This window comes from Lissotriton helveticus, chromosome 3_1 (genome assembly GCF_964261635.1).
Source record: "Lissotriton helveticus chromosome 3_1, aLisHel1.1, whole genome shotgun sequence".
NCBI classification, from domain to species: Eukaryota; Metazoa; Chordata; class Amphibia; order Caudata; family Salamandridae; genus Lissotriton; species Lissotriton helveticus.
Window position 1 is genome coordinate 632,766,276 of NC_136061.1, and position 25,554 is coordinate 632,791,829.

Genomic DNA, 25,554 nt, shown 5'->3' on the forward strand with positions numbered 1-25,554 from the left:
AAGGTTTTTTTACAGTGGTAAGATTTTGACCTGCTTCCAAATACATGACACTTTACCAGTAGAGAGAAAGGAGTTTGGTATCTTTTTTACAGTGAAATTAATCGTGGGCGCAGGAGAAGCCAATCATTTTGCGGGACAAGGTTCTATTGGCAAGCAATACCTGAGACCTTTAAGGTACGTGGGCGAGACGGCTAATTGCATTTTAGGGAGCTGTAATCGGATAGGAGTCAGCGGAACGTCAGCCTTTCTGATCAAAGGTTGCTCTATCACTTGGTTCTTTTCAGTAATTTCCGAGAAACATTGTTGGATTAATGGAATCTTATTGTGAAAGGATAATGCCACCTGCTTAGTCCAATCAGCCGAGTGGGGGGATTCTGTCTTCATTGCCGAAGCAGAGGCAAAAGATTTAACAATGTTGGAAATGTCCTTTCCATTATTTTGGTCAGTTTCTATCTTTGCCTGTAAATAGTTCCTTTTGGCTTCCTTCATCTGAAGGTAGTAGGATTTCTGGGCAATCTTATAGTTCTTCCGATCTTCCAGTGAATAACGGTTGTGCCATTCTTAAGACTTTACTAACCTGCCTTGTTATACTTTTGTCTTTTTCCCTTTTTTCCCTTTTTGATGATAAAACTATGAGTCCTAACTGGAATTCGATGTTGTGCACACATTTTTTCTTTTAAAACAGTTTTTCTTTTTTAACTTTAATAGTAAATTTAGACTTTGTTTTAAACTGTTCTTGATTTTTCATTTTATTTTAAACCAAATATATAGAACTGGGCAGCCAGAACAAAAGTCTGAAGGACTTGCCTTTGTACCTGAGTCCCACTTTCCTACACTGTTTACCTATATATAAAGCTGCTGAATCCGGCTGATGTAGACTCAGTCCACAAGACTGAATACCAGTAGCATACCTAGACAGTTTGCCGCCAGTTGCGGTCCCTGCCGTAGCTGCCCCGTAAAGGCCATATGTAAGAGCGGGAGTTGCTGGCGATTCTTGCAGCGGCCGCACTATGACGGCCGCAGGTAAGAGCAGGCCGCCCCCCCTTGCTACGCCACAGCTGAAAACATGGGGGCATATTTGCAAGCCCCTATCGCCACAGGATACATTACGCCCCTTAACATGGGTGAATGCCACCTTGCAAATAAGGCACCCTTTCATGCTATAATTAGTGTGAAAAGGATGGGCAATTAATGTTGCGGTGGGCGTTCCACCGCAACATCCATTGATTTTGACACTGCCCCCTACTTACAAGGGTGGAGTAAATAGGAGGCAGCACCAAAATTCAGACCGGGGAAAACCTGGTCTTAACATGGCAAAACGAAGAGAAATGCTTTGCTTCTCCTCATTTTTGCTGTTTCTATGTTTTCTTCATTGTACGACCGATCCCAAGAGGAATTCTTGGTTAAACATGACAGGTGGCACGCTTGATGGGTACGTCATCATAGTCTTTTGTTTTTTTTTACTAATGTATCCCAGTAATCTAGTAATGTTATCACTGAGCGCAATGTGTCGTCAAATACAGGCTTAAGTCTAGGCAGCCGCAATAATAGATCACAAGAATTCATGTCAAAGCCCCGCAAATGTTATCTGCTCAATGGTCGTTGTCTTCATATTCAGGTGTAGAAGTCAAACGGCAAATCTGCATGGACAAGTGCATTTGAGGCAGCACAGATGTATAGGTGGCCATGCTCAGTAGACACACAGAGTCTCTGTATAGACATGCAGTGTTGCTTCAATAGTGCAATATTCTGCATCGTCATGCTGGACAGCAGCACAAATGTCCAGTGTAAACATGCAGCTGTACATCAACAATACTACCTGGTGTGTCGGCATGCACAGTATCAGTGGATATGTCCTGCATGGGTATGCACAGTTGCAGATTATGTGTTGATGCCCACTCTTTACAGTCAATAACATACACTTCAGTCTTACTGATTTCAAGCATATGACTGCAACCTACTAATAGGAGATCTTATGTTCCTGTAGGATCCTCAAGTTCCTGGTGGCAAAGAGGAAGTTTAAGGAGACCCTTCGACCCTATGATGTGAAGGATGTAATCGAGCAGTACTCCGCTGGACACTTGGACATGCTGGGGCGCATTAAAAGCCTGCAGTGCCGGTGGGTGTTCAGTATTAGGATGGTGGGAGAAGGAGTTATCCCAAGGTCATTGTTGTGGAAAAAGTGTACCTGGATCTGTAAATAATCATGGCGAAAGTGGTCTGCCTTTCACTTGACATACTCATTCTCTTCAGCAAGGATCCATTTTAACTATGAGGTGAAGCAGAGAATTGATCTTCCTCTGCTGTACATTTCTATTGCTAAAATAATAGTTTTGAAATTGTGTATTGTCTTTACACTGTACATGTTCAAAAATAGACACTAACACAAAGTAAAACAGTCAAATATATTTTAAACTATCAGGTAAACATTAGATAATGAAATCACAAAGATATTACATGACTCTGGACTGTAGGATCTTAGTTAAAAGTCATTAATGCTTGAAATTCTCCTTTGTTTTATGTGGACTCTGGAAAGCTTTTTGCATAGTTTTCTTCCATGGAAACCGCTGTAAATAATGTCTATGTCCATGAATGTAATAATGGAAATATAGTGGAAGTCTATCAGTGTCATATTTGTTTCCTGAATGTGCTCATAAAGTTTGCCATATAGGAAAAAAAAAGACTGCACTGCAGGATCCCAAATACAAGACTTCATTAACAATGTATGCATACGAGTACACACGCAGCCAGATAGGCTTACAGTGCAGGTAGAGAAAATAGGAGCCTGTCTTTCTAAGAACCTGGGAGGCACCCCTTCCCACAATGACTTGTAGTGATAGTTGCCTCCCAGAACCAGGTTTTCTTCTGGCTTGTGAGACAAGGATGTCTGTGAGGATTTCACACCTCTAAGCTTCTTTTTTTCCAGTCAGACTATTAATCTTTACAGTTTGACTCGACGACTTGTTGCATCTGCCATTGAGTGTAACAGTTTACTGCTCATCCTGTCAGGATTGTTTAGTCTGAATGTGCTCTTTTCTCAAAGTGTCCCTCATGTAGGTGAAAAAGGGTAGTTACTGACTTTCAAAAGCTTTGTGCAGTATGCCTCCCCATTACACTCTGTCAAGGAATTCAACATTTGCTAAAAAAAAGTCAAAGGGAACTTTAAAAGACTGAGAAGACATCAGATTGAGAGTCATGCTTAATAACCCGAAAACAGAGGAAGGAAAGAAAACGAAGTCTAGAAAGATCAGCCTCCCAGCCTGCTTCAACAGGTCCACCTCCTCCCAACAAGGACTCCCTAAGAGGAAGATCCAGTGCGAGAAAATCATGTGGCAAAAAAAGATGCCACGACCATTCCCATCATCACAGACAAGCTGCAACAGAGCCATTGACATTACTGTTGAGTGCATCAGTGCCAACATGTTCGCCGTCGAAGGATCGCTGTCTTGGCTACTCGTCATCACCAGCGATACATGATGCTTAGACACTCAAGGTTAGTGCTGCGAAACCCATAATCTCTGTTCTCTCTGAAGCATCGGCCTTAATCAGCATCAGTCACACCATCAGTCAGTCACTCAGATAGACTTTGGATAAATATCCTTAGTCTTCACCAAAATAAGAGACAGAGAGCGGAGATGTAACATCTTTTTGCTATTTGCAAACGGCTACATTCCCTGGTTCAGCTTCTATACCTTATCAACCATTACAGGCAATCAGCCGCGGCCGGCAGTGGGAGTACCTGCAGGGGTGACGTAGGGAGGGGGAGGGGCAGGGTGGGGGGTAGTAATGTAAGGATTACATAGTTTTACGGGTAAGTAAACATTTAAATAAATAAAAGCGAATTTCGTTGCGCGCACTGCATGGCATTTGGGGATCCGGTTCAGGCTCCTTTACTCCACCAATGAAATCAAAAGCAACTTCCATGTCTCCAATTAGAAAATGCAAGCCTACTTCCCCACAAGAATCTACAAGGAGAAGAACGAACCCTCCTCAATGTTCTCCTGTCCGTAGACAGACAAGATCATATACCAAATCCTGATCTTCTAATTCTTTCACATGTGTGTCTCCTACATTTGACACATCAATTTCACCTCCTAAGTCTTCGCTCAGAGTATAAACAAGGAAGGAAATCTTGACTTTTCAGGAAGTGCTTGAAAGAGGAGCTGTTAAACTTAAAATTCCATTAGAAACTCCTCAACCATCGGTCTCTGTTAGGCTTCAGTCAAGGCAGTAGCATCATGCCTATTGAAAAAGTTCATACCTCCGCAACAATATCCAGTTTTTATAAAGACAGACCTGAAACTGGATTCAGTCATTGGTCTGAAAAAAAATATGCATCTACCCAGGAGACAATTGTACCACCAGAAAGGGAAAGCATGAGGATAGATTCCATCGACAAAATGATGGGTGTCCCTGCATATGCTTGTTCAAAAAAAGACAGTAAAAAAGCACTGCTTGAGAGATATCAATGAGAAATATGGGATGACATTCTGTCTTTACTTCCTGTTGTGCAAAAACATCGGCAATAAGACTTTATATAATGATGTGCGAAGCCTTTTTGATCTCAAACAAAGTAATAAGTGCGCAGTGCATTTCCCAGAGTTAATCGCTACAGGATACTTCCATGATATCACTTTGTGGAGGAATATATGGCTTCGATTATCATCTCGGAAACCAGATATGCAACACAAAATAGCATATCTGCCCTTTTCTAGTACATCTCTCCTCCGACTACACACTGAAGAAGAGATGTTACGCCCTAAAGAATGAAGCAGAGAAACTAAATGTTGTTGGCCTAGAAGACAAAAACGTTTTTCAAGCAGCAATACAGACACTAAGGGCCAGATGTATATAATCAGCATTTACTGATTCTAAAATACCAAATTATACCGATTCTGTATTTTAGAGTCGGTAAATGCTATGTAGGTATCCAATCGGTAAATGTTACCGAATCTGTAAAATTCGGTAAATACCGATTCTGTATTTACCGATTCGGTATTCCCCATTTATTCCTATGGGCCATAAGGCCCGTAGGAATGAATGGGAATTACCGATGGGGGGAAACATTGAAGGGTGGTAGGGTGTCACTTTGACACCCTGTTGCACCCCTGAATTGTATATGGGTGCACATGTGGCACACATACATCCTCTAAGGGCATGTATGTCTGCCCCATAGCACTGTTATTATTTGCATACATTTGCATTTTTTAGGGTTTTTTAAATTTACCACCAACTTTTAGTTGGTGGTAAATAACGAATCCTAAAATGGGAAAACCACTCATTTGAGTGCTCCCTACATATCAGGATTCGGTAATTTACCGAATCGGTATTTAAGAATTCGGTAATTTACAGATTCCTTAAATTACTGATTCGGTAAATTACCGAATCCTTAATTTAGGCCCCTTTACATATGAAAAGCCTAATTCCGGTCGGTAACGGACGAAATTCGGTAATTTCGGCCATTACAGACCGGAATTAGGCTTCCTACATCTGGCCCATAGAGAGGAGCAGGGCCGGACTGGCTGTAACAGGCACCGGGTGTTTTCCCGGTGGGCCGGAAGGGTGGGTTCCATTTTTTTGTTACTGGGGGCCGGTTTTGCAGCAGTGCTGCAATATCGCTCCCCTGTAACAAAATAACAAAAAAACAGCAGCAGTGAATCCCACCAGCATCCCGCCCCCCACCCTCACATGGCCAGTCCAACTTAATTGCCATGGCTGGTTTAGCGTTCTCAGTCCGGCCATGGATAGGTGAACCTTCTATCAGAGGGCACAGCCCACGCAATGGTCATATCAGTCTAAAGAATATTAAAAGCAGGGTCAAAGACAGCAGTATCATGAGAAACATGTAAGCCACCCATCCAAAAAGTCTAATTCCAGAAGAAGAAATTCCTCTGTAAATCTACAATGAGGCTCCAACACCCCTCCTGGGTTACCCACTCCAGTAGGAGGAGCGGTGATGTCCTACCTGGAACAGTGGAAGCTAATCACCGCAGACAAATGGGTCATAAACATCATATTGAAGGGAAACTATATATGATAAATGGTAATTTCACCACCTGTCACACCGAGGTATTCAATAGGTCTTCACATTCAACATTAACAAAGGAGTTATGCATACTACTAGCAAAGCATGCAATATCTAATGCCCTTTGGGTTCACTGATAGAATATCATTGCTAAAAACCTTAATGGAAAAAATATCACAAAAAAAAGATAGAATGCAAAAATATCGACTAACTTTCCTTAAACAAAAATATTGAATCAAAAATATCGAAGTTAAAAATATAGATGTAAAAGGTCTTGATTCAAAAATATAAATAAAATAAAATAATATATTAAATATATAACATTTTATCTTTAACAAAATAAATTACATTTAATATGCATTTTAACTAAATATAAAAATAAACAATTAAAGAAATATACACGCAAACATGATAATTAATACATATAAATATATTTACCTTAAAATAATTTATTAACTACTACCTTTATTTAATTTTTAAACTTTTAAATTGTATAAAAATAAAATATATGTATCTAGCAATATATTTTAATTTAAAAAACTATTAACTATTAAAACAAAATGAAAACCTCCATTTCGCAATGCAATAACTACAACAATAGGGAAAATGTTGGATAGCGAAATAATAAAATTTACTATTCCAACACCAGTGAATGCAACGGTAGGGAAAGTGTTGGATAGTGGGAGGGTTAAAAATTACTATTTCCACTCCAAAGAGTGCAATAGTAGGGAAAGTCTTGGATAGCAGAAGAATTAAATTTACTATTGCAACTCCAGTGATTGCAACAGTAGGGAAAATGCTGGATAGGGAAGGGGTACAAATTACTGTTCCCACTACAAAGAGTGCAACAGTAGGGAAAGTGTTGGACAGCGGAGGGGTAAAAATTACTATTCCCACTAGAGTGAGTGCAACAGTAGGGAACGTTTTGGATAGCTGAGGGCTAAAAATTACTATTCCCACTTCAGTGAGTGCACCAGTAGGGAAAGTGCTGGATAGTGGAGGGGTAAAAATTACTATTCCCACTCCAATGAGTGCAACAGTAGGGAAAGTGCTGGATAGTGGAGGGGTAAAAAATATTATTCCCACTCTGATAAGTGCAACAGTAGGTAAAGTGCTGGATAGTGGAGGGGTAAAAATTACTATCACCACTCTAATGAGTGCAACTGTAGGGTAAATGCTGGATAACGAAGGGGTAAAAAATTACTCTTCCCAACCCAGTGAGTGCAACAGTAGGAAAAGTGCTGGATAGCAGAGAAACAAAAATTACTTAAACATTTAAACAATTGAAAAAAATTGAATAAACGTCAACAAATTATTTAAAACACAACTGTATTTATTGTATTCCCTACCCTATTACACCACACCAATAAAAAAAACTTCAATATTTTTAAATACATTTATTTCCATAATTAACATAATTAATAATGAATAAAAAAATATTATTAATAAAAAAAGATAAACTTTCGATGAGTGCACATTCTTTAACACTATAATATCCACAACACACACCTAACATTAATTATACAATTACCATAATTCTTTACTGATTAATTAATTACAATGTATTAACACCTAATTAATAATTCATCATTAAAAAATAAATGACTTCCCACCCTTCTCACCATTTATATATATAAACATATATAAACACCAAAATACACATCTAAAATAATGACACAATTACCATCATTAATTACTCATTAATTAATGTAAAATAATTACCAACTAATTATTAAATAATTAATAAATACGTTTATACATTTAACACTATATCATCGCAACTAAACAAATATTAATAAATAAAAATTATTAAATACATTTTATATAATTAAATTACTTCCCACCCTATTCCCTATAAACCCACAAACCGCTACAGAACAAAAAATGCAAATTTCAAATGAAAGAAAATTCATAACTACTAAAAATAATATATACATTTTGTATAATTAAATTACTTCCCACCCTATTCCCCTATATACCCACAACCTGCAATGGAACTAAAAATGCTAAAATAACTACTACAATTTTAACAGATATAATAAAAATAAAAACACTTTGTATACAAAAAAAACATCACACACATATAGAATATATACTGAAATACATAACATTAATAAAAAATCAATATTTGTAACATATTCAACATATTTTTGCAAATGATATTAAACAGTTCGATATTTTTTAAATCGATATTACTTACCTAAAATCGATATTCTTGACCACGAGAATTTGTCTGTCGATATTCCTGACCCACAACATATTAGCCACAATAGTTGTGCAATTCAATATTTTTTATTCAATATTCTGTCTCTGCACTTCCCCTTGGAATCAAAAATCAAAGGAGTGGACTGAAGATACTTCTTGGTACTAAATAAAGGTCAGTAACAACAATTTTAACAGATTCTAAACTTAGGAGCCGATTCCGATCTCGCTGGGAGAAGGCACTGTCCGACTCGGATCCGGAGGGCTTTCCGACCGACTCGTGCTCTGGGGCTCCGAGTGCCCGAGTACGATACGAACTAGTGCTAATGGACATAGGTCGCTCTGAGCCCCATTGAAGTCAACCGGAGCCTGTTGTACGACGCGTGATAGGCTCCTATTGGCTGTTGAAAAAAATGTTATGTTGCGCACAAGGGGCCCCCTGTAGTGGAGACGCGTCTGTGCTACCCACACGTACATGCATGGGTTTGGAGGGACGATCGACTCCTATGATTACAGGTGAAGGGGGGGCTGGCGTGGACCCCTGAAGTCTGCTTCCCAGAGTGTTTACATGTCGGAGGCTCCGACTTGATCTGGCTGTCTGAATCTTGCATCGTACTGGCTTGGTCAGAAATCACCTCCATTGCACGGTTTGCTTAAGGATGAGACGTATGGAGCGGTTTGGACCCGGAAACGATTCGGTCGGCGATTTGTTTGTTTCATGCATCGTACTTGCTCGCTCGTACAGCTGTACGAGTTGGTCGAAAAACACACGTACGGCTCATACTTTTTCCAGCCAGATCGCGTTCGGAGCCCTTCCGAGCGAGATCGGAATCAGCCCCTTAATGTTGGTGAACACCATCGCCCTCAAGGAAAAATACAGGATGCTCACACTAAACCAACTTTTCCTGCGTATGAAAGAGAATTATTTGGCTTTGTTCTATAAATGTCCATGATACCTATTTTCACATTCAAATTTCAATTCATCACAGACAACTTCTAGGATTCATAGTGAGAGAAAGTAATTACGAGTACACTTCCTAAACAGTCTCAAAATGTATGGCAGTTGTTGAAGCCCACAAAAGAAAAAGAAAAATATTTGCTTACCCATTATCTTGATGAATGGCAAGTATTCAAATACAAGCAGAAAGGGACCTCCAAACTACTGAAAATTTGCTAGGAAAGCTAGGCTCACAAATCATCATGGACTCATCAATACAGAAGACAGTCCAGTGTCTCACATACTTGGGGGTCAAAGTAGACACAAAAGTTGAAAGTGTGTGCCCTTTAGAGGAGAGAGTGTCATCTAGTCTAGAAAAATGTAATCATCTAAGAAGTAATCCCAAACCATCAGCTTGCCATGTTGCATCACTCTTAAGATCCATAGAATCCTGCATATATTTAGTCTCAAGGACAAATGGTCCCAAAAGAAAGGACATTAGGAAGACATTCACAAATGAACAATAGCAATCTCAACATTACTAACATGATGATATGACAGGAAAAAATCTCTTGAAAGGAGTTCATTTTCAAAAGAAGATTCCAAGACAGATTGTAGTTGTGAGGAAATGTTTTTTTTCTTGCAGTACCCCCCCACACACTTTTAACCTGTGTTTTGATGCAACTTTGCTGGAGATGTGCTGGGTCCCTGCTGACCAGGTGCCCAGTAACAGTGTTCTTTCTCTAAAACCGTACCACGATCAATACAACTTCAGCAATCACTGTCAGTCCCTAACAAATGGCCCTCCTGGTACCTAGGGCATTGGGACTGAAGAGCGTCCACTGGGGCTGCAGCACAAATGTTGCCACCCCAGAGACCCCTGATCAAGACCATGCAAACTGCCAGTGCAGGCTGCATGTCTTGGTGCGGAGAAAACTGAAGAGTCATCATGCCACACAGCCCAGTGTGCCATGCCCCCATACACTAAATGAGGTATAAGTAAGTCATCCCTACTCTAGGCCGTATAGCCCCAAGGCAGGGTGCACTATATTCCATGTGCGGACATATCTGCTCTCTGAGACCAGGAACAAAGGCTGCTGTTGGTGGAGGTGCTTCACAACTCCCCCAGGAAGACAGTCCAAGGGGGATAGTTCACAGGTGATGACGCCTCTGAAAGATGACCCATGCATCTCCAGATAGAGGAAGATGCCCCTGACCTGCTCCACATTTTGCGGGAGGACAGGTGGGAAAATTAGTTCAATTAGGAGGTGGGTCCCCATGCAACCAGCACCACCCCTAATGTAGAGCCTAATTTTCATTTCCCCCCATCTTGGTATGAGAGTAAATTAGCCAATTAGGGTCAGGGTAGACCACAAGAAGTCGTCACTAAGCGGGTATAGACACCCTAAAGATAGGTAGCCCATCGGCTACTGCCTGTCACCTCCTTTAACACCCCTACATTTAGTATTTAGGTGGCATCCCTGTACCTTACAACTTAGATCAGTGGACACAAAGAAGATAAGGACAAAAATAGCTGCTGACCTGAGGATTGAAGCCCTGCTGCAGGAAATTGGCACCAAACCCTGCCAGCTTCATAAGGACTTGACACTCGGGGTGTGGTGTCTCATCCCGCAACTGTGAGGCCTCCAAGAACCTTGGAACTCTGCAGTCTACAACACATCACCAAACAACTCTCTTGGAGTAGAAACACTACTCCCCTGTAGTCTGCAGGCTCTGAACCTACAGAATTCAGTTTCCTTACTTGCTGCTCTCCAGGAATACCAGCCCAGTGTGATCAAATCTGTCTCCCCTCCAAGTGTGGAGGTATAAGGTTCTACCAGAGCTGTGACGCACCAATACCCGACGTACCAGACCCTCTTCAGCATCCACTGAGACAAAGAATCCAATCTGGACTCCAACTGCCCAGGAAACACGCACCTGTCAAGGGACTTTGAGACCCCTGACACCGACTTCATGAGTGGCTCAGCTGTCCTGAAATCGCCTCTTCAAGCTACCAGCCATGTCCGCAAGGACATCTTGATGTACGCCGCCCGGCTTATCTATCTGCTCTGCGCACAGCCCGCCCAGCCTGGGTGAGCTGTGCTCCTGTGGTCCTGAGGCCCTTGCGACCTGCTCTCATAAGTGGAACCCCTCAGACTTACCTTTAGGTCTCCTTGTGCAGTGTGATTTCAGGTGGCCCCATTCTTCATGGTATGCCATCTACCACCGACCTCAGCACCCTGCTACCGGCCAAATCAGGGATGCTCTTAAGAATCTGTTTGTGAAACATTGGATCTGGTTTTACTACTTACCTGAATCCTGAAAGTGAACCTCAAAATCCAACTGTAAGATTTTATATGCCTTTTTCTGTTTTCTCCCGTTGACTTCAATGGTGCATAATTGCGCACAAAAGTGATTTATTTTGCGAACTTGAAAAATTCATATCTTAAAAAGTACTTACTGTAGAACAAAGTTTTTGATCTTGGAATTAAACAATTTTTTTCTACGAGGACTCAAGAAAGTCTAGTCACCAGTAAAAAGACCATATCCACCTTAGGAACTTAAGTTAGTAGTGTATATATGTTGTTATGTTATGTTATTAACACATGTATCGCGCACGGATACTCAAGAGTGTCCCGGCGCGGGAGCCATCTGCAGATGCAATGGAGCTAGGAAGAACTATGGCGTAATTAAAAAGCAGAGTCTTTAGCTGCTTCTTGAACAGCCTGGGGTCTTGGGTATTCCATAGTTCAAAGGAAGGGAATTCCATGCTTCAGCTGCCTTAAAAGATAGAGAGCTGCCCCATATTCGAGTAAGGCGGAAACGGGGAACCACTGCTAAATGCTGTGCAGATGAATGCAGTTGTCTTCGTGGGACGTAGAAGCCAAAGCGTTTTCTAACACTGGGCAGCCCAGATCCATGCAGAGCTCCATGAGCAAGCATGAGAGCTTTAAACTGGACACGTTGAGCCACAGGAAGCCAGTGTAGATCCCGTAGGTGTTGTTTTATACTTGATCTTCCTGGGATGCTAAGCAAAACTCTAGCTGCAGCGTTTTGTATTGTTTGCAATTTTTTTAGCTGGTATCCAGTCAAGCCAACATACAATGCATTGGCATAGTCAATGCATGAGAAAATAAGGGCATGAGTCACCATTTCCTTAGCCGGACTGGATAGCAGTGGAAGAAACTTTCTGAGCAATTTCAGTGTGCCAAAGCACACTCCAGCAAGGTTTTTGATCTGCGTGGTGAACCAGAGGTCCTCACTGAACCAGAACCCCAGATTCTTAACCGGATTGCCAACAGAATTGGGCATAGGGTACTCTGCAGGCCAGTGTGCCTCCCTAAAATGATGGGGGAAGGGTCCATGCAGAAGTACCTCCGATTTGTCCTTGTTGCACTTGAGCTGCGCCAGTGCAAGCCATTTAAAGACGGCAGAAAGACAGTTTTTAGCTCGGTCTGGGGACAAAACGTTTTCCTTCCAACTAAAGAGGAGCTGTGTATCATCTGCCTAAGCTATGATCTTGCCTCCCAGCTCCTCTGCTAGATAGATTAAGGGAGTAACAAATACATTAAAAAGAAGAGGACTCAGGGTGGAGCCTTGCGGATCTCCTATGGTCACCTTTCTTGCGGACGAGGAGAACAGCGGCAGCCATACCTACTGGGTTCTATCCTCAAGAAATGATTTGAACCAGTCCCATGCCAAACCTGATACCCAATGCTTGAAAGACGAGCAAGTAGTTGACGGTGGGGCACCGTATCGTAGGTGGCAGAGAGATCCAACCAGATCAGAGCCGCTCTGCCGCCTGCAGCCAAACATTCTCTTATAGCCTCCGACATTTCAACGAGGGCTGTCTCTGTACTATAAGTTGCCCTGAATCCCGATTGAGAAGGGTGGAGAGAGCCAGATGTTTCAACAAAGCTGTCAAGCTGTTTGTAAACTGCTTTCTCACACACTTTTTCCATAGCCGGGAGAAGAGAAATAGCTCGGTAGCTAGCTAGCTTAGCCGGATCTAGAGAAGGCTTTTTTCTTAGCTGTAGCACTTTAGCCTGCTTCCACTCAAGAGGGACTGTGGCTGTCTGAAGTGACATATTTATGATGGTATTAACCTCCGGATTGAAGAAAAACCAAAAAAAACAAAGGTGGTGATGGACGGAGCGTTGACAATACAAACACTCACCCCCAGTCAACTGATCTGGATTTAATCCATCACCGTTCTTTAGCTCACTCCGCCACCCCAGTTCAGACATGACCATTTGCAAATCAGTCTGACCCTCCGGATTGACCACCTCAGCAGCCCCCTTTAGCAGCCTATCCAGGCACGGATCAGCCGGAGAGCTTGATTTCAGTGATTTAAAGATGGACAGTGATTCAACCGGGGCAATGGGAGAGAATCCCAGCAGGGAGGGAACAGACGGATTAGAACCTGGGATATTCAGAATAGGAGACCCTACCTGCCATAGGGTAGTAATCCCAAAATTGACCTGGATCGCCTGGATCTTATCAATGAAGAAACACAACAACTTCTTGCATCATGCCACAGAGGCAGGGCTGTCAATGCGCTCTGCGCCGGGAGTTAGAAAACTCTGAACGATAGAAAAGATTTCCTTGGAGTTGTTTTTAGACATAGCAATGCGCTCCACATAATAGCTTCTTTTAGCATCCCTAATAGCAGCATAATATTCTCTCTGAGCCTTCCCTAATGCTGCTTTGGCCAGGGGGCAGTAGGCCTGTCTCCAGCTTTGTTCCAGATTTTTTACAGAACTGTTTTAGCTCCTTAAGCTTGCTAGAGTACCAAGGTTTTTGAAAGGGCGTTTCTTACTCGCTTGCTAGAGAGGGGCGGAGATAGATATTCAACTGCCTGTGAAATCCAGTTAGTGAAGCTCTCTGAAACTCCGCCCAGATATATGGCAGCAGTATGGTGTGTGTCTGACAGAACCCTACTCAAAGCAGAAGGGTCAATTCTTTGAGATGGTCTGCCTTGGGGATGTCCCACAGTAGAATAAGGTGTCTGAATGGTCCATGAGAACTGGATAAAAAAATTATCTGACCAGGCAACTTGAAGGGGTTCCTTGACACATAAAGGAAAATTGGAACAGACCGGGTCTAAAGTGTTCCCCCCACCGTGTGACGGAGAGCTAATCCATTGGGTGAGTTGAGCCAGGTTATGCGATTCACATAATTCCCTAGTGTCACTTGCCTCCACGCAATCCAAATGGATATTAAAGTCCCCAAGAAGTAAGAAGTTCAAGAAGCACAACTCCCTAGGGACAATTACCTCATCTAGAGCTTTTAAAACAGCTCCTGTGGGGCCGGGGGGTCTATACACCAATGTGCCATCCAACATAAAGTGGGGGGATATAATGATGTAGAAGTCAAGTGCCTCCCCATCACCAATACCTGGAGTCTCCCCAAGGGTAAAGACCCACGAGTCCTTAAACACTACCGCTCTACCTCCACCTCTTCCCACTTTGTGGGCTTCCCTGGCTATTTTGTAGCCCACCGGGATGGCTAACTCAATAGTAGGGGTAGAAAACTCGTTGTGCCATGTCTCAGTCATGAATAGTAAATCGAGCTGCTCCTCTGAGAGGAGCTCATAAATATCCGGGGCATGTTTTACTAACGAGCGGGTATTGATTAGAGATGCCCGAATGCAGTGCCTCTTTCGGGGTGGCTGTAGAGGAGGAAGCAGAAGTAACACAAACTGCCAGTTCGGTGCAAAAGCTAAAGTTACACTTATCGCAACTCCTATTAAAATTGTCTTGGGCCACACTTAACATGATGAAAATCTAGTGCTAACAGTTCAGCGCAACTGTACGACAGGTGACCATCTGGCTTCTCAGTCTGGGCAGCGTGGCTGGCGCTGGCTGCTTCCGGGATGCTGATGAACACAGACGGGCTTGCAATAGGCACGCCTTCAGTGGGCCAGCGGCGCGTCGGTGCAGCGTGCATTTTTATGTGAAGTGCCCAAAACAACTAGAGCGCGTCCTGCCCAAAATGGCGGGCTGAGTTGTGCACACGGGTTTCACACGTGATGTGTGGTGAATGCAGCAATGAGGTCATTCATTCAATTTCAATCAGTTTTAAATTCAAATATGGCTGACAGAGTTGAAACAGATAAGAACGTATTTAAAATTATTATCAGGTAAAATGTGGGAAAAGCCAGTGCAGCGAACAATCACTACATTAATGGGTCCCCATTTGAACTCATGTGTAGAGCTACATTGCAGCATCCTTCATGGAACCCTGATATTTTGAATTCAATTAAGTCTGTTAAAAGGGTCATTGAATTACAGGCTTTGTCAACAGAAGAATCTTGTATTATTTTTCACTTTGATAGGGTTGTATTTGGAGCTCAACCCTCTTTCTTACCAAAAGAAGTGTCTTATTTCCACATCAATCAAACTGTTACTCTCCTGACCTGTTTTAATAACCTGCCTACCCTAGCCTAGATCTTTCCCTAGGTGAGTGCTAAGATTTTACTTGGACAAATATATGAGCATCAGAAAAACAAAACAGTTATTTGTTAATTGCAGACTCATTTGACAAGTACTAGCTTCTTCTGCAATCCATCGCAAGACACATAGGAGCATGTAAATCGATATATTATCATCTAGCAAATAGGCCCTTACCTTGTAACCCCAAGGCCCATTCCACTAGAAGAAAAGCAGCTACTACGGATTGGAGTAGTAATGTACCCATCTCTGATATCTGCAGAGCTGCTAGATGTAAATCAGCCCACATATTCACTAAACACTATTGCCTAGGGTCAGATATTCCAGCAGAAGCAGAGGTAGGCTTCAAAATGCTTAGGAAGTCTTGTTCTGATTTTTGGTGCAAGCAGTACGGTCTTGGTGCAAACAGGTCCGTTTGTGGTTGCAAAGTACCCAAAAGCTAGATTTCAAGAGCCTGGGAGCCACTTCAAGGGTCCAGGACCTGAGAGTCATGACTTGGGGATTAACCAAGTGAGCGACCTTCGGGTTAATCAGACCGCAACCACGAAGTTATCCCATTTTGAAACCCTGATGTTATTTAGTTTTATCACCATGGAGTTTATACCAACTTGACACAGTGTAGTTATTTGCACCTGCATGAAACCTGCCACTTTTTGGTAATTCAAATCGCAAGTCTGAGCTCCCCCACACTCCCCCTCCACCCACCACCAACATTTCCTAGGTTTTCGCCTCACTCGGTCTAGAAAGTTTTACCTACAAATCATTGCTATCAAGCGTGTTAGTCTCATTCATTTAATGGGAGCTCAATAAGGCTACATCACCCAGAATTATTTCCTCATGAAAGCAGATGTCTGTGATGAGAAATAAATATTTTAGCAAAGAGATTTAAGAATCACAAACGTGAGGAGGAATTAAAATAACGATCTTTAGGTATTGTAGATTTACTAAAAGATTTCACTATTGTCTTTTTGCTACCAGCGGCGTTTGTTTGCCTACACATTTTCATTTTTTAATTATTTATTGTGAACTTAGCTGGAAATGTTCATACATCAAATTTCCTACTTAAGCCCGAGGAAGCGACAACTTACAAAAAACATGTTGTTGGCTGTGGGATGTCTCAGCAACTGTTGGATCATTTCTTATGGAGAAGCAAATAAAATAGATAATTACAGTTTTCTATATTGAAATATGTTTCCCTAACATATATTTTCAAACAGTATACTCTCTCAGGCTTTATTTAGAAAATAAACAATATATTCTACCCCCGGCTCCCATAGCTAGATCAAAGAACTATTTAACCGGCTTCTGCTGTCTTGGATGAATGAAAGTCAGCTACAAACCCCGGACTGAACTCGACTTGAACCGCACACAGCAAGTTCTACTTGCATCATCCAGATTCGACTAAGGCTGGATCTGGTGCCCTACCTCCCTGGGAACGCACAGCTCAACTGGCAAAGGCAAGACACTGCTTCATTTAGCAGGCCTTAAACAGAAAGGCTCGGATTGTAGTTTACTCTTACCTTACAACAACTGCGAGGGCAGGGAAATCTTCACGAGAGCGCATGCGAGTCTGTACAGAGCTCGCACCGCAGGCATCTGGTGCAGAAACACGCTTCTATGAACTCTGCCGCGCGTGGTTAAGTACGTCCGTGACAGGTACTGTAGTTTATAGAGGAGGGGTGCGGGCCCGGGTAGGAAAATTACGCACATAAGCATGACTCAGCAGCAAACGTGTTACCAAGCCGACGAATGAGCTGTGGATGGATTACTCTGACATAATGCCCAAAACTGAATGAGAAGGCAATCTGAGAACTGGCAACCTGTATTAAGAACCAGTGGTGCGCGTGCACCACAGAGGAGTGGGTACGAGGGAGCCTGTCGTCTGTGCCGCGCCGCGCTGTTGCACGTGCTAGACACCAATGGGAATGGGCAGAGCAAAGGCGGGACATGCGCCGGCCTTTGCCCAATTGCGTGCTTTATTTTTGTAAAAAAACACGCTAAAGCCAATGGCAGCCGGCGAAAGCCTGATCACACGCACGAGCCTGTGGTCAGCTTTCAAAACCCCATACAAGAGGTCTTGCGCTGCGCGAGTAGTGTTGCGCACTGCAACGCTAGGCATGAGACCAAAAAAGGAAGGTTTGGGCCAGGTCAAAATGGCAGTTTTAAACTGCACACACACAGGTTGCAATGGCAGACCTGAGACATGTTTAAACTAGGGCTGAGCGAAAGATTCCACTCCGCCTGTGGTGTTTGGTTTCGTCTGCGTTCAGCTATGAACCCAATGTTTTTTCTCATCCACAGCTTGCCAATAATAAGTTGGCGAGCTATAGCGAGAATTTGAGTCCACTTGCGTGATTTTTGGATGCTAGAACACCTCCCGGCGAGATTTCACAAAGCGGGTCGTAGCGGCAGGTCGCAACCTTTCGCATTGAGAAAGCTGTTACTTGAGTAGAAAATCTACTCGAGTGGCAGAAAAAAGCAGCACCCTCCTGGCTGGCTGCATGGTGCAATTTGTGCTGAATTTACAGTGCAGAACATGCTTCTGGCACTAAAATTCAGCGCAAGCATTGCAACATGTCGAATTTTGCCTGCCAGCGGTACACGGTGGAATCTCACAGACTTTTCATGTAATTCGGTGGAAATCCGCAGAGTGAAACTCCGCGAGTTCTTCCCATCTCTAGTTTAAAGTGCTACTTAAGTGGGTGGCACAATCAGTGCTGCAGGCCCACTAGTAGCATTTATTTTACAGTCCCTGGCACAAGTGCTGCCACTTTAATAGGGAATTATATTTAGATTTACTATGCTAATTGAGTATAAGCTAATGTCACCATGTTTAGAAAAAAGAGCTCGAGCAGTGTAGCACTGATTAGCAGTGGGAAAGTGCAGTCCTAAGGCCTACAAAAACGAATTCAGCAAAATGGAGGAGTGAAGACAAAACGTTTGGGGGAACCAGGTAGAAATGGCCAAGTCCAACAATTCCCAACAGCCCGAAGATACATTATTGAATAGCATGCTACTCTTTACAAGTGTTTTTGACTATCAATGAAGACCCTATGATGTGGAAGAAAAGGTTACATACCTTTAGACCTGTTTCTGCATCGTAGATTCTTTATTGACGTCATAAAAACCCCACCTGCCTACTGTTAAATTCTATGGACAGTATGATTATTTGCAATCATGTAACCTTCTATCTGTAAAAAGAACTCGATCTGGGAGGCAAATGACAGTAAAAGGCATTGTGGGAACGGGTGCCTCCCAGGTTCTTAAAGAGATAGACTCCTTTGTTCTCTTCCTGCAATGTTAGACGGTCTGGCTGCATTTTTACACTCGTGCACTCTTTGCTAATAGAAGGTTTTGCATTTTGAATGCTGAAAAGCGGTCCTATTTAACCTACATGACAACTGTATATGCACAGCTGGAAAAAATGACGCCTCGGACAATTCTATTACACGTTTCCACTATTACTTTCAGGAACAGAGACATATTTTACCGCAGTTTCCATCGAAGAAAAGTATGTAAAAAGGTGTTCAAAGGTCTGCATTATGCAGAAGAGAATATTCGACCAATAATGACTTGAGTCAACCTTCCTGTGATACAGAAAAGCACGGCAAGTTGGTAAGCTTTTCTCCCTATCAGAAGAATTCATACCCAATGTAAAAAAAAGTATATATATTTTCGACATTCATAGTTGAGCAATTGAATATTTAGACATTCTATAAACATGGGCCCTTTAATCTGAACACACGGCTGACAAAACTATGTATAGATAATCATGCAGAGATAATAACGAACTTTAGTTGCTCCAAGGACATGAGGACGAGCCCATGATAGATGGCATCATGGCTTGCGGTAGAAATACCCTGTAAGTTGATTCATGCCGTAGTGAAAGTATTTTAAATATCCTACACTTAAGAGGAGCCCTTGAAAAATGTTCAGATGAAGAGGAGAAATGTCTGTTCCTTCTTATTCCTTAGACAGGCCTTGCCGAAACAGGGAGACAAGTATAGTTGCACCTGGCATAAACTGAATGGCAGTATCAAGTTTAGATGGTAAATGAGCTTTGGTGTTCTAATAAAGTAGTAACTTCCAGCCATACAAGATGGCCAGCCATACACTGGAGAAGTGTGGCTCAATGGTTAGAGCGGCAGACCCTGATGCAGAGACTCATTGTCAGTGAAATTGCTCTCCTACCCTCGCAGCTCCACCATTAAGTGAGGTGCTCCTGCCCCTGCACTCTTGAGTGTTGGTGATCGAGGCCCTCCTCCACCCGCAGGTTTCCCTGCGCCTCATCCCTGGTGGTCCAGTGGACCTCGGTCTCCTTTCTCGCACTCTGCTCCTTCACTTGGTTTTCTAATCTTTCTATCTTTCACCTTTCTGCACCTTTCTGCATCTCTGCTCTTTTGTGCCTTATTTCTGCCCATTTTCCCTTTCTCTCCCTCTGCTCCTTCACTCGTTTTCTCTCGTTTTTCTACCCTTTCTATATTTCACCTTTCTGCACCTCTGATCTGTTGTGCCTTATTTCTGCCCATTTTCCCTTTCTCTCCCTCTGCTCCTTCACTCGTTTTTCTACCCTTTCTATCTTTCACCTTTCTGCTCTTTTCTGCATCTCTGCTCTTTTGTGCCTTATTTCTGCTTATTTTCCCTTTTTCTTTATCCCTTCTTTCCTCCCTTTACCTTTCCCCGCCTCTGCTGCCCCCGCGGCCCCTCCCCCCCCGCAGCGCGACCGGCCCAATCCAGCTCCCCTCCCCGCTCCCGCCTCCCAGCTGTCCAGCCCTCCTCGACCCCTACTTAATGGCGGCCACTGCGGGGACAGGCGAGCAAGACCACTGACTCATTGTCAGTGAAATTGCTCTCCCACCCTCGCAGCTCCACCATTAAGTGAGGTGCCCCTGCCCCTGCACTCTTGAGTGTTGGTGATCGAGGCCCTCCTCCACCCGCAGGTTTCCCTGCGCCTCATCCCTGGTGGTCCAGTGGACCTCTGTCTCCTTTCTCTCACTCTTCTCCTTCACTCGGTTTTCTAATCTTTCTATTTTTCACCTTTCTGCACCTTTCTGCATCTCTGCTCTTTTGTGTCTTATTTCTGCCCGTTTTCCCTTTCTCTCCCTCTGCTCCTTCACTCGTTTTCTCTCGTTTTTCTACCCTTTCTATCTTTCACCTTTCTGCACCTCTGCTCTGTTGTGCCTTATTTCTGCCCATTTTCCCTTTCTCTCCCTCTGCTCCTTCACTCGTTTTTCTACCCTTTCTATATTTCACCTTTCTGCTCTTTTCTGCATCTCTGCTCTTTTGTGCCTTATTTCTGCCCATTTTCCCTTTTTCTTTATCCCTTCTTTCCTCCCTTTACCTTTCCCCGCCGCTGCTGCCCCCGCGGCCCCTCCCCCCCAGCACGACCGGCCCAATCCTGCTCCCCTCCCCGCTCCCGCCTCCCAGCTGTCCAGCCCTACAGCGGCCGCGGGCTGCGGGCGCGCCGCTGGTGCACCGAAGGCGCATCAAAGGCAAGCACGTCTGGGCCCGTCTGCGACCCGTCCGCAACCAGCACCAGGAACCCTGGACCTCCGCCCCGCCAACGCTACGACCCAGCAGCACTCCACGCACTCAACCCAGGCTGCAACAACAACTGCAAGCTAGCATCACCAGCCGACACCCATGGACCCTTCAGCTGTCACCGCTGCCGGCACACCTGCAGCACCGCCAAGAACACGGATCCAGCACAACCCGCCCACAAGAACACAACCGAACCGAAGACCCTGCAATGCATCCTCCTCAACATCCGATCCCTCCACAAACACGCCACAGAAATCTGGGACCTACTTGACAGCACCACCCTGGACGTAGCATTCTTCACCGAAACCTGGACCAACACCACCTCGGGACCGGACATCGTCATCGCCATCCCCCAAGGATACAAGATCTCCAGGAAGGACCGCCCCACCCACCCAGGAGGAGGAATCGCCATCGTCCACAAATCCAGCCTCCGCCTGAGCACACTCCCTGACGAGTCCACAGAACTGATGGAACACCTTTACTTCAAGATACTGGCCAGCCCCACCACCGCCCTCTGAGGAACCCTCATCTACCGACCCCCTGGACCCCGCGGACCCTTCGCCAACTTCATCACGGACATTATCTCCCTGCAGGCCATCGCATCCACCAACTACACCCTGCTGGGAGACCTCAACTTCCACCTCGACAATCAACTGGACCCCAACACCACATGCCTCCTGGACAACCTCCACAACATTGGACTCCGCCAGATTGTGACCGAGCCCACGCACTCAGCAGGACACACCCTCGACCCCCTCTTCACTACAGGAAACTCCATCACCTTCAGCCACACCACCGAACTCCCATGGACCGACCATCGTTGCGTCCACTTCACCTTCAGAACACCCACCATCCACAGACACCAGCACCTGCTTCCACAAAGAAACTGGACCATAATCACCGACAACCAGCTCACCTCCTCACTCAACAACTCCACCCCAACCATCGCGGAAAACAACGATCCCAACACCGCAGCCCGAACCCTGCATAGATGGATCTCGGACAGCACCAACACCATAGCCCCCCTCAAGAAAAACAACAATACCCGTGCCAAGAAAGCCAGATGGTTTACCACCGAACTTCGAGAATCCAGGCGCACATGCCGCTGCCTCGAAAAGGCCTGGAGAAACACCAAATCCACAGAAGCCCACAACAACTTCAGAGCCGCCACCAACGCCCACCATCAACTCATCAGAGAAACGAGGAAAAAAGCGATTGAAGACAGAATCTCCACCCACGCACACAACAGTAAGGAACTTTTCAGCATCATCAAGGAGTTCGCCCAACCCACCAGCGAGTCTACCGACATCTCTCCCTCACAAGACCTCTGCGACAAACTCAGTACCTTTTTCCACCACAAAATCGAGAGCATCTACGACAACTTCGACGAAGACAACCAACACACTGAACCCTCACCAACCACCCCCGACACCCGGAAACCAGCGATTGATGACTGGACAGCCCTCACCACCGAAGACACACTGAAGACAATGAAGTCAATCCACTCAGGGGCCCCCACGGACCCCTGCCACCACCACATCTTCAACAGAGACGCCGACACCATCGCACCCATGCTCCGCCACACCATCAACCGCTCCCTGACGACTGCCTCGCTCCCCGACGACTGGAAACACGCCGAGGTGAACCCCCTCCTAAAGAAACCCTCAGCGGACCCCACCGACCTCAAAAACTACAGACCCATCTCCCTGCTCCCGTTCCCAGCGAAAGTCATCGAGAAAGCCATCAACAGCCAACTCGCCACATTCATTGAAGAACACAACATCCTCGACTCCTCCCAATCCGGCTTCAGAAAAAACCACAGTATGGAAACCGCCCTCCTCACCGCAACAGACGACATCTGCACCCTACTGGACAAAGGAGAAACAGTAGCCCTCATCCTCCTCGACCTATCAGCGGCGTTCGACACAGTCTCCCACCGCACACCCTAATACGCAGACTCTATAACGCAGGAATCCAGGACAAGGCCCTCGACTGGATCTGCTCCTTCCTCTCCGGCAGGACGCAGCGGGTCAGACGCCCCCCTTTCCGCTCGGACCCCACACCTACCACCTGCGGAGTCCCCCAGGGCTCCTCTCTCAGCCCGACGCTCTTCAACGTCTACATGGCTCCACTTGCCCCCATCGTCAGAACCTACGGACTCAACATCGTGTCATACGCAGACGACACCCAGCTCATCCTCTCCCTATCCAACGAGCCCAACACCGCCAGACGCAACTTTCGAGAAGGCATGGAAGCCGTCGCCAAATGGATGAAAAACAGCTGCCTACAACTCATCATGGGCCCAAACCCCGACGCCTGGAGCGACACCTGGTGGCCCACCGCCCTCGGAAACCCGCCAACCCCCACAGACCACGCACGCAACCTGGGAATCATCCTGGACTCCGAGCTCAAAATGGACCGCCAGATCAACTCTGTCTCATATTCCTGCTTCCACACCCTCCGCCTCCTTCGTAAGACCTTCAAATGGATCCTCCTTGAACACCGAAAGACAGTCACTCACGCCCTGGTCACCAGCAGACTCGACTACGGCAACGCACTCTACGCCAGAATAAACAAAAACCTCATCCGCAAGCTACAGAACATCCAGAACGCCTCCGCAAGACTGGTCCTCAACCTGCCAAAACACTGCCACATCTCCCAGCACCTGCGCACACTCCACTGGCTCCCCGTCGAGGCGAGAATCACCTTTAAGATGCTCACCCATGCACACAAGGCCCTCCACGGCACCGGACCAGCATACCTGAACAGCCGACTCAAATTCCACGCACTCCAAAGGACCCTACGATCAGCACAGCTCTCCTACGCCGTGGTCCCCTGCACCAGAAAGACCAGATCGGGAGGCCGCTCCTTCTCCTTCCTCGCTGCCAAAGCATGGAACGCCCTTCCGCTCCACCTCAGACAGACAAAATCGCTCCCCATCTTCGCAAGAAACCTCAAAACCTGGCTCTTCGACAGACCCCCTCCTTGATGGAATGGAACCTGCACCCCCCCACCCCTAGCGCCTTGAGACCCTTACGGGTGAGTAGTTGTGCTTTAACAAACCCCTGATTGATTGATTGATTGATTGGCCCGGGACCAGGGTTCAATTCCTGCCTTGGCTCGTCTCGGCGGATCTTGGGCTCGTAATTCCTCGGACCTGATTTCTCGCCTCGGTGCCTACTCTAAGCATGAGTCCCATGCTGCAACTCTGGGCAATAGCTTGCTTAGTCTCCACAATGGCCCCCTACAGCGCTAGGGATGCCTGGTTGAACCCTGGGGATGCCCAGGAGTGGACATTTCACGGGGAAAAACCAGGAAGGGTTCCCTAGCGGTATGAGTACAGCGCCAGGACCCTCAGGAGTATCAGTGCGCTTTACAAGTACGTCTACATTTACATTGCATCTCCATGTACATCTTTAGCCTGAGAGAAAAAAGCCAGGAAGTACATCATATATTGCTCTAAAAGTACCTAAAACTTTCAAATTTGCGAAGTTTGCACCTGCTAGCAGTTCCTACATTCTTCTATCATTCACATACAACCATTTGGCGAATATACAATCCTGACTGGCTTTTAGGAAAAAAGTTAAAAACGACGACAGTCTATATTAGTTGTCATCTGTGCCCTAAGGTCGTGTTATCCACGTACTTCAAGATTGATCCATCCCACGCCCTTGCACTTAGACAGACAAGTTATAAAGTTAAGGGGAGATAACAGAACTCGGTGGGGGGGAATGAGGGGGGTTGTCGCTTGACAATTGATATGACGGTATCTGCTTAAGATGTGTAATTCTTCATGAACGTTATCAAAGTGTTCCTCTTTAAAAAGAAGCAACCCCAACTTAGAGCCTCTGCCCCTAGACCTGTCTCCTCTCCTAAAACCTTGACATAGATGACACGAACAATGGTGTCAAAAGTGGTTAACAGTAGAAACCAAACAAGCCACAGCACAGGAAGATAGGATATAGTTTCAGTACAATAAAGGATTGTAATCAGGGCTGGCATCTATGTTATACACTGGATAATAGTAGATTAGTCATAACAGTGATCTCTACAATCTGACCCAGAATGGCAAATTTGGGTAAGATTAGCCAGCTATTCTCCAGCGGTCAGAATCCAGTAAATATTTTTCCAGTACTGGGATGCCCAGTGCCTTCTTCATTTATAAGGGAAATAAGAGGAGAAGAGGAGAATACTTAGTATGACTAGTAAAAAGGTTAACTCGAGAACATTTAGCATTTATGAGTTTATGAGGAAGAGTGTAGTACAAATAGGAGACAGACTTGTGCAATATGAATGCCTCTATCTCATAAATGACTATTTTTAACGACTTTTTTACATTTAATAATATCATATCACATTGGCAGAGACAGAAAACACTCATTATGAAGGTTGATGAG

General features: G+C 44.8%; 1 protein-coding gene across 2 annotated transcripts in view; it reads left to right on the forward strand.

The window, feature by feature from the left end:
* Positions 1-25,554, forward strand: part of KCNQ4 (potassium voltage-gated channel subfamily Q member 4) — a 1,096,614-nt gene that overhangs the window by 1,047,347 nt on the left and 23,713 nt on the right. For both annotated transcript variants that reach the window (XM_078680638.1, XM_078680639.1), the window contains one exon: positions 1,988-2,119. In XM_078680638.1, the coding sequence (XP_078536764.1) occupies positions 1,988-2,119 (132 nt within the window). The remainder of the gene's footprint in view (positions 1-1,987; positions 2,120-25,554) is intronic.